The 14,840-nt window shown below is 44.3% G+C and overlaps 1 protein-coding gene across 1 annotated transcript; it reads left to right on the top strand.

Annotated features, from left to right (window-relative positions):
• The first annotated feature begins 390 nt into the window (after positions 1–390).
• Positions 391–13,849, top strand: LOC144166582 (zinc finger protein 711-like). The gene is made up of 2 exons (XM_077696080.1): positions 391–556; positions 7,066–13,849. Exon 2 carries the CDS (start codon positions 7,085–7,087, stop codon positions 7,403–7,405), a length of 321 nt encoding a protein of 106 aa, XP_077552206.1. The 5' UTR covers positions 391–556; positions 7,066–7,084; the 3' UTR covers positions 7,406–13,849.
• The last annotated feature ends 991 nt before the right edge of the window (positions 13,850–14,840 follow it).

Genomic DNA, 14,840 nt, shown 5'->3' on the forward strand with positions numbered 1-14,840 from the left:
AAAAAAGCACTTTGGGAGAGTGCTCGTGGACTAAAATTTGTTTTTATTTTGGTCTCAAAACCAGGTGATCGCTGTCACTGTCACCTCATTTCTGAGCAAAATGAACCACGAAATTCGACCTTTGGGCTTAGTTTTAGCTCAAACAAGGTTTACCCAGGAAATCCTTTAAAATGTGTAATGGGTAATGTTGAAACACCTTTGTATTACTATCTGTTGTTGTGTACCCAAAGTTGTGTTGCTGGGATGGATACAATTTTGCTACACGTGCACATATTTTCTGTCGTGCAAAAAAGAATAGCTTGTACATACTGTTGTTGTTGTAGGGGGTGGGGGGGGGGAACGGTAGGTGCAATGTGGTTCTAATAAAGCAACGCCCGTTGCATTTGTTTCTTTTTAAAAAAAAAAAAAAAAAAAACACAGACGGTGCGAGGCTCCCCAAGGACCTGACCCTGCGGCACATCCAGCCAGCGTGTGACGGCCACCACAGGAACCTGAGCTTCACCTGCAAGCAGCGGAAGTTCACCTGCGAGTACTGCCCCTACACGAGTGACTATCGGTGAGTGTGCGTGTTGTGTTGCGAAAAGAAGGTGATGTTCTCTTGCGCCACTATACTCGGTGACAACTTAAGAACGGCACCGGAAGTTGCCGCTGTGCCTTATCACCGTAGCCGGATGTTTCTCCACGCGGCGCAAGTAGGGCGTTACTGGGAATATTTTGAACATGGCGTGAGCCGTTCCCGTGATTTTTTGGACTTCATATGCTTATAAACGACTCCAGTGATGACAAACAAACTGCGTGAGACAAGGCAAACGATATCACGCATTCATAGCAAACCCCTTTCAAAACGCGCGCGCACTGACGTCACGGGTCCGATGCTTTGGCGGAGTGACACACTACTTGAGGTGGTGCCGTTCTTGAGTTGTAACCGAGTATAGTTCACATCACTCGGCTTGATGTGAAATGAGCCATGAAGAGAAAATACAACTTCGTGTAATTTGAAAGAACTAGGATTCAGTATCTCACTCAGCTCCATTACAGCCGCAAGAGATGTTTTTTTAACGAAAAAAAAAGCAAGAAGTATTTAAGAACTTTCAAATTTTGCGCCACAGTGACGTGTTATGAGCAAGAATGACGTCATACGGGCAGACAATAAAACATAATTTTCAGTGCGTTAGCATTCAAGTGATGCGGTAAAATGGAACTAGAGGCCCCTTTACAGAGACGTCCAGTCATGTGTCGTCGTGGCAGGTCAGTTAGGCGGCCACCAGTCGCACAAACAAGGTTCCGTGACGTCATAGAAAAGTTGCGGGAAATTGGCTAGGGGGTCACGACTGCTTCACACATTGTAATATCTCCGTTATTTGTTCGAAGATTGCGATGATATTGGTATCTGTTGTCGGGACTAAGCAGTCTTTCTAATAAACCCAACTTGTATTTTGTCTTCATGGCTCCTTGAAGCTCTATCTAGGTGTGGGTGAATTCTGGAGATCACTAAAGGCAGCAGTTGGTTCAAAGTTGTCTCTTAGCATAATGTTCTTTTTGGGGAGTGTCTGTGCTGCGTTTAATGTCTGTGCTGCACAGCTGTTTTCAGTTGACAGATGGGTGGTTACAAGTGTGGCAAATAGATAGTCAGTGCGCCACTCAATAAATAATTGATTCGAAGGCCTTCAGAAGGCCTTTGAAAGGGTCGTGTAGACCAGGTATGAATCAGTCTAATGAAGTTGATTGCCACTTTTTCACAGTTGGTCGAGGATTTTGTTTAGTCAAAAAAGACTATTATATGCTGAAATGAAAAGGAAACGTTGCACAGTTAGTGTAAAGGGAACCAACTTATGTTATATCACGTCCTGCACTGTAATCGGGTACGTTATAAATGGTTTACTCCGTATGGCAAGTTCATGTAGGGTTGCCACCTGCCCGGTTTTTGACTGGCCCAACCGGTTTTGTAGACAGTGGGCCGGTTGCCGGTTCGTACATAAAACCGGGGTCATTGGCAGGTGTTTTGCCCATCGTACCACGATTACTTTTTTGTTTTGCATTTTATAAATCTTAATTCAGAAACTACGACGATAAAATAGGTGTTGGCAAGCTGCGCAAAGACACGTAAGCGGAGAAAATATGCGGGCGAGATGCAAAGAGCTCTTAATGGACGAAGTATGTGCAGTTACTTTTCAGTGCAGCACATTCAGAGCAATAACTAAAATTTCAGTAACTTTCAGTACAAACATTATGTTGATTCCTCTCTAGGAAAACGATGCAATGCATATGGTATTGCATGTCATAAAACAAGGATTTTTTTCACCACAAATTCAATCTTCTAAATACCACCCCCCCCCCCCCCCCCCCCCTTTCCCCGAAGGGCCGGTTTTTTTTTTCGGGGAAAGGTGGCAACCCTAAGTTCATGAGTCTGCGGCAAATTTCTATTAGGTTGTAGATCTCTTGTCTAAGTGCTGTCTTTTTTTTTTTCTCTCTGCCTCGGGGGGGTGCAGAAAAGAGGGTGCCCCAACACTCAGCACAGAAATGTGGTTCTGTCTTATACCTGCGGCAGAGCTCTGTAAGGGGCCTTTCAGAGGTGCATGTCACAGCTATAATAGGCTGTACAGGTAATACGTATGTATGTATAGCGAAGATGTACTCCGCCGCATGAGGTCACAGCAATGTGGTGTCAGTGGTGTCTGTAGTGGCTACTCTTAAAATGGCAGTGGTTTTAAAAGTGCAAACATTGCTCATGGTGGTGTCAACTTGTGTTGAAGTAGGAGTGCTGGCGGACCTGTTGGCATTCCAGTGGCAGGGAGAAATGTGACTGCAGTCTGGAGCACTGAAAAAAAAAATTAGTCAACATTTCACTTCATGGCTGTAACTTTTGCGCAACTTTAGACGGAGACAGATACAAATGCGCAGTCTGCGTTGGTCTTCGTGTTCCTTTTTGTATCTGTCTCCATCCAAAGTTGTGCAAAAGTTACAGCCATGAATTCAGAATACCAACTAGCCCGCCTAACCGTGTTATTGCAACATTTCACTCCCATAAAAATGCCTTCGTTATTTGAATAAATAGGGTGCATTCTTGAGCAACTCTGGACTGGCAAATGAACCAGACCATCTGTACCTGGGTGCAGCTTGACCCTTTCACTATCAGGTGTTTCTGGCCATGACGCACCCCAAGTGTCGGCTTGGTTTCCGAAATATGAGGGAAGGAACATGGTGATTCATTTGACTATGATAGCATCCGGAACGCGTCAAAAGGAAAGAGCGTGGGTGAGAAATCGCCTTTCTTCCAGATATTCTAAGTTTGCCGTGCACGCTCCCCTGGACGACGACCCCAACCGTTTGAACATCAGAATCTGATGCTGTGGAATTTGCACCCCTTCCTCGGATGAGAAACTCTCAGAATGCAAATCTTAAGCTCGGCTCATATTTGGATTGGAATCAAAGAACTATCGCTCCTGTCTGCAGTCGAAGGCCCTGCGCGGTAACCATCCGAAAGTAACCACGCACATGGAGGGAGCACTTTCGGCAGCCTGCACAACGCACAGAAATGAGCGAGCGAAAGCCGCGATTGAGTCATGTTTCGGTCTATTGGAGAGGCAACGGCGTGCTCAGCTAACCTGGTGCGCCATAGCAGACACTGGAACAGAATAGAAAAAAAAACGAACCTAGAAATCCGTTGCGGATGGCACAACAACCCTTGCACCCGTAATCGCATGCGTGCCACATGGTCACTCATCCCAACATAGTACAGCGCGCGGAGCGACCAAGCCCCCCAGCAACGAAAGGTGGGCGCAGTCGCCCCGTACTCTTCAATATAGCGTCGCAAGGAGTAGCGAGTGAAAATGCAAGCTACTAGAAAGATCCAACAGATGGCGCAAACAGTCCAGGCGAGCCTGCTTTGCGCTATGGCGTGAATTTTCGAATGCACAGTGGAGAACGTACCAGTACGTCAGTGACACTGCGGAGGGGAAATACAAAAACGTACCGGTACATGATTGGCGGTAAAAAGGTCAAGAATGGCAATGGAAGTTACCCCTGCACCTCTTCACTGCAGCAGCTCCTTCTCTGCTCGGTGCACAGAATAGTCAGTGCTAGGTGCTGCTTACAAACTACTGCAGTGACTGCAAACTAGGTGAGAAAAACCAGATGGCATCAAGCATTATTGCAATCTCCTTTCAAAATGTGCGCGCGCATGGACGTCACGAGTCTGTTGCTTCAGAGGAACGATACTCTGCATAAGCCATTGTGGTATGTTTGTGAGAATGTATCGCGTAAATTTTTATTTATTTATTTATTTTTTATTTATTGATACTGCGATCTTTTACAAGATCATAGCAGGGGTGGTACAAAACATGAACATCAGTGGTAACAGGCAAACAAACAATCAAAAACAAATGAAGTACAAACTTATGTAACTGATAGCTGCAGTGATTCTTCGAGACAAGAGAATCAACAAAAAGCAAGGTACAAACATAGATAACAATCATTTCTGCAGTGAATCTTCAAAAGCAGACAGTGTACTTAGGGTAACAACATCGTTATGTAGATTATTCCAATCCACGATTGTCCTAGGAAAAAAAGAATATTTGAAACAATTGGTTCGTTGCATCAATGGAGAGATAGTAAGATTGTGTCTCTGTCTTGTCGCGTAACCCGATGAAAAGTGAACGATATGTGATGTGTCAACTGCATAGTGACCTTTTATCAACTGGAAGAGAAATTTTAAGCGCAATATTCGATTTTGGTCCGGAATGTTTGGCAATTTGCTTTTCAAGAGAAGGTTTGTAATCGAAGTAGGAGAGTACGAGTTATAAATGAACCTAACAACCTTTTTTTGCACCCTTTCAAGTTTTTGGATATCAGTCTGAGTGAACGGGTCCCATATGACCACAGCATACTCCAGTATAGGACGGATAATGGCATTGTAAGCGAGGAGACGAATAGTTGGTGTGGTTGATCTTAAAGAACGCCTTAGGAAAAAAAGTTTACGGAGAGATTTAGCTACTACAAAATCTATGTGTTTTGACCAGGATAGATTTTTTGTAATCCAGAGACCAAGGTACTTGTATTGAGTTACTTCTGACAGAATTGTATTGTTGGTGGAGTACTGGATCAAAAGAGGGTCTTTTTTAAGGGTAATTCTCATAAAGACTGTTTTAGCAAAATTAACAGGCATCTGCCATTTGTCACACCACGAAATTACTTTTAGAAAGTTCCGATTTAGTTTAATTTGATCGTCAACTGAGGTGATCTTTTCATATAAGACACAGTCATCGGCATACAACCTAATGTGAACAGAAAGGTCAGTGACGATATCATTTATATATAACAGAAAAAAAAGAGGCCCAAGGACGGATCCCTGAGGAACGCCTGAGTTTACAGGAGCGTGTTTAGAAGATGTATTGTTTACCGTAACGAATTGACGCCTATTTGTTAGGTATGCTGTTATCCAGTCAAGGATCTTTTTATTTTGTAGAATACAAGTTAATTTGTGAAGTAATTTAGCATGCGAAACTTTATCGAAGGCTTTTTGAAAATCCATAAATATGGCATCCGTCTGCTTCCCTTCGTTAATTGCTTGAGCAAAGTCATGCGTAATTAACACTAATTGAGTATTCGTTGAAAAGCCCCGCCTGAACCCATGTTGAACATTTGTTAATACTTTATGAGAATTAAGGAAGCTAATTATATGTTTATGAATAATGTGTTCTAGAATTTTACATGATGTTGATATAAGGGAAATCGGTCGGTAATTCGGAATAGATGACTTGTCTCCCGCTTTGTGTAAAGGCTTAATTTTGGCGATCCTCCAGTCATCTGGCAGTTGGCCCTCATTCAACGAACGGGTATACAAAATAAACAAATAGCGAGAACACCATTCTGCGTAGCGCTTCAAGAAGGCATTTGGAATGCCATCTGGCCCGGTTGATTTTTTAACATCCAGATTCAGCAGTAAGTTTAAAATGCCATTCTCGGAAATGACTAAGTCCGGAATAGGTGGGAGCGATATTGAAAAATCTGGAAGGATGCCGTTATCACAAGTAAAAACAGACTTGAAGTGGTTGTTGAAGGCGGAACAAACTGTTTCTTCATTGCATGTTCTTTGGCCGCTTATCGTGAATGCGTCAATCGAGCGAGATGTTGGCGTGATCAGCCTCCAAAATTTCTCGGGTGATGTTTTGATAAAAGTTGGAAGCGATGTTTCGTGGTATCTTTCCTTGTCGCGCGCAATTTGCAGTTTTAGTTCGCCCGACAGGTTAGCTATCAGCGGTGTATAAGCAGCTTTATCATGAGATTTCGCTCTTTTGCTTTTTATTCGCTTAAGTTTTCGCTGTAAATGTAGCGTTTCTCTTGTAATCCAGGGGTTCCGGCATTCAGTTTTTTTAACGATTTTCGGTATGAAACGCTCCACGCATTCAAAGACAATATCTTTAAAAGTAAGCCACAGGTCATTCACACTGCTACCCGAGTGTTTAAAATCATCGTAATGAAAGTCAAGGATATCCAGAATGGATTCATCGTCAGCTCGGGAAAAATTCGGAAAGGAAGTTTTTGTACTGCAGCGATCAACACACATATCTAAAAAAGTTAGCAAAACTGCCCTGTGATCCGAAATACCGCTGGTAACTTCACATATTGCCGTGTTTTGGATTGAGCCACTCAAAAAGAATAAGTCCAAGATAGATTTTGAGCCATTTAGTTCTCTAGTGTATTCTTTAACAACCTGCAGTAAATCGAACGAAAAAACAATATCTAGCATTTCGTGATTAGCATTGCTAGTAGAATGAGAAGAAAAATTATCCCAGTCAATATTAGGCAAGTTAAAATCTCCTGACAAGATGAGTTTGTCATGTGGCTTTATATTTTGCCGCAAGTAGGTTCTAAGCTTATCCAGAACACTGTCAGAAGAGTTCGGGGGACGATAAACCGCACCTATAACATAACGAACTTTACCTATATAGACTTTGCAAAATATGCCTTCAACTTCTAATATATCAGGCAATTGTTGCGGATGTAATGAGTTCTTGAAAAGTATGTAAATGCACTCCATCTTCCCCCTCCCCCAATGGTGCGCAGGGCCAAGCTGAACCGGCACATGCGTCTGCACACGGGTGAGCGGCCGTATCAGTGCGAAGTGTGCGGCCGGGCGTTCACCCGCAAAGACCACCTGCAGAAGCACATGCCCACCCACGAAGGGGGCAGGGGGGCCACCATCCACCACCACAAGGACAACGGAGGAGGAGGGGGCAACGACCACTACTCCTCCTCTTCCTCCCCCTCCTCCTTCCTGGGCAACCTGCTGACCATCACCAGCCAACACCCGTACCGGTGCAAGCTCTGTGGCCGAGGGTTCATCCAGAAGCACCACTACGAGCGGCACGCCAAGACCCACGATGACCACTTCGTCGACTACTAGGCCTAGTGCGGTGGGGAGAGAGTTAGGCTGGGTGGAGTCTTTTCACTCTGTGGACACAATAGAATCAAGCGCTGACGGGACGAAGGACGAGGCAGACACAGGATAAGTGCTAACGTTTAACAAAATGGTACGTTTCGGCAAGAAGACTTGCCTTCGCCAGGCTTGACGAAGGCAAGTCTTCTTGCCGAAACGTACCATTTTGTTGAAGGTTAGTGCTCATCCCACCTCTGCCTTGTCCTTCATCCCTTCACTGTGTTCATTGTGTACCAACATTGCCAAACCTTTTCCCCTCTTCACACAAGCTACTTGTTTGGTTGTGCGAGAGTTGTGGCAGAACTGTTTGCCTCGCTATGTTCCCCGAGTAACAACTGTCAGCATTCTTGTCCCCTGTGTCGGTGGGGTTTGCAGCATAAGAGGCGAGTTCCAGGACGTGGTTTGGGTAGGATTTGTACCGCGACTTCACCGCTCCATCTGAATCGGCTATATGGGTCCACTTTGGATATTCAGTGTTATTTTAATTGGTTGTAGATTGTGTACAGCTTCAGAGTCTGTGGACGATTGAGTTGCAAATCAGCTTAAATTAATCTCTGGAAACAACACTGGCCTGCAACCTCCCATACAAGCGCATGTGTGAACTTCTCTTCACCCAATCGCAGTGGGTTGCAATTGCTCGAAAGGCCATTTGATTGATCATGACTGTTGACAGGATCACTGTTTTTTTTCTTACACATGTGAGTTTTAAATGATTCAGTTTGCACCTTTTGTTCCAGCTTACACACACAGCCTGCGTCGTACTAGGTGTACGCGAGTTCTCACTTCGTTTTTGCTTTTTATAGTTTGGCACCGGCTACTTCGTGTTGTTATCATTGAAAGAAAAGAACAGTCACTTCAGTGCTAACTACAGAAAGGTTGGAGCAACAAATACGCAAATACAGCTGTCATTCGTCTATATCAGTCGCAGTGCGCTGTGAATCGGAACAGCAGGAAGAGAGGTTTGGTGCACGATTCCACTCTCAACACGGTCATCTTTCGGGCTGATCGACATCTGTGAAAGAAGGAAGGGGGCGCGAGGGGTAAGCAGTGCTGAAAATGAAGTTAGTGAGCGGCGTGGGTGCTACAGCAAAGAGAGGACTTACAAACTGGTGCTGTTGTCGATCCCAGCCTCCGTCTGTGTAAGACTGTGTATATTGTACATTTCTTTGTTGTTTACTGCCCCAAAACGCATCGCAACATAATCGGTTGCTCACGTAACGTAACGGAGAATGTGACCGTAACCTTTGCACAGCTACCCTGCACACTCTTGCGTGGTTTGCGTGACACGACCCTGCCATTTAGTGGGACAGCACTGTGAATGGAAGCACCTTGAGCAATTGCTACGTTGACCGAATGTGTATTCGTCACTGTTACTGTATTTTTTAGTGCAATCGTGCTAGTCAACTGTGTACTTGTTTTTTTTTTTTCCTTTTCATTTTCGACGAAAGAGCACCACCAAGGGATTTTGCCGAGAGCAGTGCTGACTTGAGACAAAAATGCAGAAGGTATTTTAAAGCAAAACTGGAATATGCGCAGTATGGAAACTGTTTTTGGCAAACTGCTCGCGTTAATTGATCGCTGCTCGTTTTGATCACCGTGTCCCTGTGCGATCTTTCATTTGGTTTTTTGGAGCGTTTTTCTTTTTTTTTTTTTTCAGAAATGCAGCACAGTTTCATGATTGCATTTTCCGACAAGAAGATATCCGAGATGTTTTTTTGGTTGTTGTTGTTGTTCTGGTCAGCTTAGTCTCTCTCTAAAAGTGCGGTTATGTGTTGGCAGTTGTGGGGATGTCATGATACAGTGGCTACAGCTTGTTTGTTTTGTGGATTTATCGTTGCAATACTGCTTGTAATTTAATGTACAGGCAGAAAAAAAGCAGCCTTTCCCTGACAGCTTAAGCCGTGTTGTTCCTGGGGTTAAGTCTCAGCGGTGCGACCAGATTGAATAGCCCCAGGAATGACTTAATCATGCACGTACAATCCTTCTTTTAATGGCTTTCCTGATGCTTGTAATCACTAAGGGTGAGGCAAAAAGAAATTGCTGACAATCTTTTGAGAGCAATGAAAGACGCAGGCTACTCCTTGGAGCCAAACTTTTGTACCGGCTTCAATGTTAAAAAAGGCGGCTGTGGCCCAGTTTTGTAGGAGTCTCCTTGTATTTGAGAGCCTACATGAAACAGATGGGAGAGAAAAGTGATTCGCTGCTGGAACAATCGTAAATTGTTAACGACGTCGAGAACGTAAACGGTTGCCACTTGATTTGTGTGGACAGTTTATGACAAATAACGATCTTCCAAAATCATCTTTCTCTGCATTTTGTTGTTGGGAAGGATTCTGTGTCGCCATGTTGCTGTGGATACTGACCTCAGTCGAGAACGTACAATCCTTCACTTGTGTGACAATCTTGTTGAATAATGGCCGACGTTTAACGGGCAATTTCAATCTTATGAGAGGTGTTTCTCTGCGAGTTGTGTTCTTGCGACCGGTTAGACTGGGAGGTTGCCAGTTTTATCTGGATCCTTTTTTTTTTTTTTTTTAAGTGCAGAGCACTTTAGGGGCTCGCCTTGTCGTCGTAGCTCGCTCGCTGGACCCCAGTAGAGCCACACGGCGTTCTGTCGTAGTGGCTGTCATCATGGCGTAACCCAGAGGCTTCAAAAGCCAAGCGGTTTATATATTCGCAAGCATTCGAAACTCGTGAACTGCTGGCGCTTGTCATACATCTCCCCGTTGTTTTAGTGCAAAGAAAATTGCCGGTACATTTGAGGCAAAATATACACGATTAACCGGCAGCGCTTGCGTTCATTTAGTTAGGAACGCTTGTTGAATTGGTTTTTACGATAGTTAGCAAAAAAAAGTGGCAGTGCAACGCTGTCATGTGTGGGCGGAAAAGCAAGCAGAAAAAAAGAACAGAACTTCCGCTGGTGCAGTTTCAGGCAGGGGGCGCACGAGCACTTTGAAGGCGGGAAATTTGAATTGCATTGGGTGGTAGCAGTGAGCGCATAACGGCGCTACAGCCCATTATGGCGAATCAATGCTCTGCACTTCCGACAGCTTTCATGTTGAGTGGAACGGCTTTAATTTTTTTTTTTTTTCCCTTTCTGTGTATGCCTGTTTCGATGCAGGTACCACAAACACACCCCAGTACGTGAGTGTTTTTACTTTTGTTGTTTGTAATTTGCAGTTTTCTTTTCTTGTACAATCGTTGTGAGTAGTCCTGAAAATGGAAGTTTTCGAAGACCTTAAATGTTCGCTTTTCATTTGTTGATATTTTGCACCATAGTGGTTGGTTGTATTATGCATATCTATAAACTTTTTTTGTTTTATTGTGCTTAATAAGCGATCCCTGTGTGTTTACTTTTGGGGTTGTGACAACTATGTAGTCATGTTTTGATGCGAGTGTTATGCGGAATCACTTTGTTGTGTATAGACCCCACATTTTGTTGTGACTTGCAGAATCCCGCGTTGCTTTTTCTTAGTTTTTGTGTGTGCCATATTTATTTATTGTTGCGTAGTGGACCTTGCGTGCAAAATACAAAACAATCAATCCAGCACAACAAACAGCAGGCCATGCATACGTCTCAGGCCAACAGTTATCCAACACTATTCTCCAACTAAATTGCTTTTTGGAGATGTGTTGAAAAGAAAGCTTTGGAAGTCTACTTATCAGCTAATTCCCTCTCAATCAAGAGTACAAAAATTTCGAATTATTTTTGTACATTCTTTGTGCCGGAATGACAAGGGTAGGTCGGTGTTCTCAAATTGAGATTCAAAACTTTATTTCCCACCCTTGAACTTCAAACTTTTTTTTTTTTTTTCATTCAGTCTCTTGTTAAACTTGTGCAGATACCACAAAGCCCCACCGGCATCTGTTGAATGATAACCGAGGAAGCTGTGTTTCGGTGGCACCAAATCTGACAATCCCGTCTGCTAGTTGCTGCGCTGTGGATACAAACCAAACTTGCAGTGTTTACGCTCAACTTGGGGACAGAACCCTCCCGCGGCGAAAAGTTCCGCCAGTACAACAATTAACGGTGCTAACGCTTGCCACACTTCTCATGCCATGCTCGTGTGGAGCAGGTTGATGTGAGACATTTCATTGAACCGGTTCCGTCTGCCTTGCTTCCACCACATTCTGAGCTCACCAGCTAAAGGGATCAGAGAGCTCAAAGAAAGAACATGCGCTCGCACGCTGTCAAGAATGCACGGCGTTTCTTTTGCTTGCCGCTAGTCAGTTCGGTTGCAATGTAAGCCCGTTTTGAAAGATTCTCTCCATGTTGAAGCTGGTGAGGGGGAATTTATTCTAGGCAATACGCAGTGCGAACTCAATGGATGTGTTTCAGCCTATGCGAGTCTTTCCTCCTTGAAGACACTTGACATGTCCTTTTCCGCTAACAGAAAATGATATTGCGGGGGTGCTCTACTTTGCACTGTATGTGTTGTTCCCGTTCAGTTAATGTATATATGTGTAATGTTTAAGCAATCCAGGACTGCTCTTCGTAGGAAGGTTTGCTCTTTTCAGCCTTGCAGAGTTTGCCTCAATTTGAAGGCATTGTGTAACCTGGACGTTGGCCGTATCACGTTGCCCTTGTTTCGATTGTTTGAGAATATTCTTGTCATCGCATGCCAAAGCCCAGATCAATGCCTAACAGGCTGTGAGAGTATTTACCCGAGAGATTTCTCTGATGCGACACCAGCGAAGCATTGTTGCTGTAATCGTGTACGATAGCCAGGATCTATCAAAGGCATGACGTTGATGTGGTCGGACGTCTGTGGGACGTCTTTGGGACTTGTAGTAAAATGGCCAGGGCATGTCTATGGGCGAATGTCTATTTGCCTGCGGTCAGATGTACATCACATCTGATCGCACACAACTCTGTTTGGTCGTTGACGGAAGAAGAAAAAAAGTGAAACCAAGCATGCGCGTCCTCTGTACAGTCGTGTGTTCACTGTTCCACGTCGGTCTATTCTGATGAGTGTTCAACTGAAAGAATGGATATGTCTGAAACTTGCTTCAAGTTTTGTGGACCATAGACACTGGAAAGCCCAAATGCGTGGAGGCCCTCAAAACAGATCCACCATACTAATCAGCAGTTGCTTTCAGAAAGCAAGTGGTAGTTTAGTGTGCGTGTTTCCTGAATGGTCACTTCCTTAGTAAAAGTGAATTTTAAGTGCAGAGCACTTTAGGGGCTCGCCTTGTCGCCGTAGCTCGCTCGCTGGGCCCAAGTAGAGTCACACGGCGTTCCGTCGTAGCGGCTGTCGTCGCGGCGTAACCCAGTGGCTTCGAAAGCCAAGCGGTTTATGTAGTCATAACTATTCGAAACTCGTGGACCGCCGGCACTTGTCATACATCTCCTCGTTGTTTAGTGCAAAGAAAAGTATAGGTACATTTGAAGCAAAATATACGTAATTAACCGGCAGCGCCCGCGTTCATTTAGTTAGGAACGCTTGTTGGGTTGGTTTTTACTAAGCGAAAAAGCAAGCACAGAAAGAATAGAACTCCCGCTGGTGCAATTTGAGGCAGGGGGTGTGCGGGCACTGCGTAGGCGGGAAATTTGAATTGCATTAGACAAACCTCCGTTCCATTCATCAAGAGCAGAGTGAGACAGGGTGGCGAAGAGCGTCATGAGTGGTAGCAGTGAGCTGATAGCGGCGCTACAGCCCATTATGGCGAATCACTGCTCTGCACTTCCGACAGCTTTAACATTAAGTGGAGCGGCTTTAATTTTTTATCTTTGTCTACGAATTTTATCTTTTTTCTTAATTATGTTAATTGAAATTTGCATCACTCATGATGTGACTCCACAAATATGCCGAAGCAGCTTTGCTGCGGTTATAACTATGCTTGATTTGAAAGATTGAGAGTAATTTAAAGGCGCACATTCTGGCCATCTTGAGATGCTACAAAGCACTGTTGCTACTTCTGCACATGGGGATGCAAGAATACATCAAACTGAAACAAAGAAAAAAAAAAGCAATTTTTCGTGTGATTTAGGAAGGACAAACTAGGCTTAGTGCACGCAAGCATTTGACTGGGCACTAAATCTGGTTGTTTGCTATAAAAGCAGCTGTTTATGCCGCTTTTCGGCTGCGAAGCGAAAAATTTGTCTTGGGCATTTTGTGTATTTAGTGGCTGGCGAGAAAATTTTCAGCAGAGCCTCTGAGAGGCGTAGATAGGCAGCAACCGTCAGCATATGAGAATGCTTACAGCTGCCCGCACTTGGGCTTTCCAGAGGTTTGGTTTCGCACCTTCTGAAGCATACCGCCCATTTGAAGTCTGTCCACTTGGAACGGAGTCGGTGGATGTTTGAGTGAAAGCTGCTCAACCTGTGTTTTTCAGCCTTAATGTACTAGTGTAGTACCAGTGTGCCATCCTTGTTCAATGGGGGAACCCGCACGGAACCTGGGGGGGGGGGGGGGGGGACCTATGTGTAACGTTTGCGCATTTTTGAGCGTATCTGTGGAAGCATTTGTCGTAACCATTGTGCAAGCTGTTGAAAATGTGGCATGAAGGCCCCCCTTGTCCATTCTGCCGGTTCAGTTTATTTTGCACTTGCTTTCATCGTAACTACCGTCGTTGACCAGCGTACTTTTTATTTTGAGTTTCAGTTCGTGTTTGACTGAAATGCAGGACTTTGAGATGATGCTTGCTTTACATGTATTTTGCACCTTTATTTTCTAGCTTTTGTTTTGTGTGTGTTCGCAAAAAGCTGCAATGACACATTGTAATCTGAGACGTGATGTGTATGTACAAATAGCAGTCGCGAACTTTTTTTTGGCAAGTGCAAACATTGTAGCTGTCACAGGCGGACGGAGAATATTTTGGCTGCTGCTTGCTTTGCCAATTATACAAAGCTTTATATCACTCGTTATTGCTTTGCAGAGATATTCTAGATTTTGCGCAGTTTTTCTAGTCCACCATAAGCTCCAACAAGCACCGTGCAATAGCATACAATGTCGGAGAATTTGAGTGCCTGTGGAAACCCTGGCAAAATTTGGTGTTAAACACCAAATTTTGGTGTTTGGGGCCATGCAGACAAAACACGAGTTTGTTTTATTCGAAAGATTCTATGTTTTACAGTGCCCCCAGCACTTGTCCGGAAGCAAACGATGCTTTATTAACTGAGAAATCAATCAACTTAAGTTAAAATTTTGATTCTCCCGCCAAATCGTGTGTTTTCGGGACGTTTGCAGTGACATCATAGGAACCGCTGTGCAGCCGATTGCGGAGCCTTGTTTACCATTAGTCAACCTAGATGGCACCACCGTACCGTGAAGGGCCGTTTTCTGCCTTTGCTTTGGTTTTGACCATATCTGTATCTGGCTTGTTTTTGTTAGAGGTAGAAATAATCGTTTCCTGAAACGTGGTGTTCCCTCCACAAATAGGGGCACGTAAGACACCGTCG

Source organism: Haemaphysalis longicornis, unplaced genomic scaffold (genome assembly GCF_048455015.1).
Source record: "Haemaphysalis longicornis isolate Haplotype H1 unplaced genomic scaffold, Haemaphysalis longicornis Haplotype H1 scaffold_18, whole genome shotgun sequence".
In the NCBI taxonomy this organism is placed as follows: Eukaryota; Metazoa; Arthropoda; class Arachnida; order Ixodida; family Ixodidae; genus Haemaphysalis; species Haemaphysalis longicornis.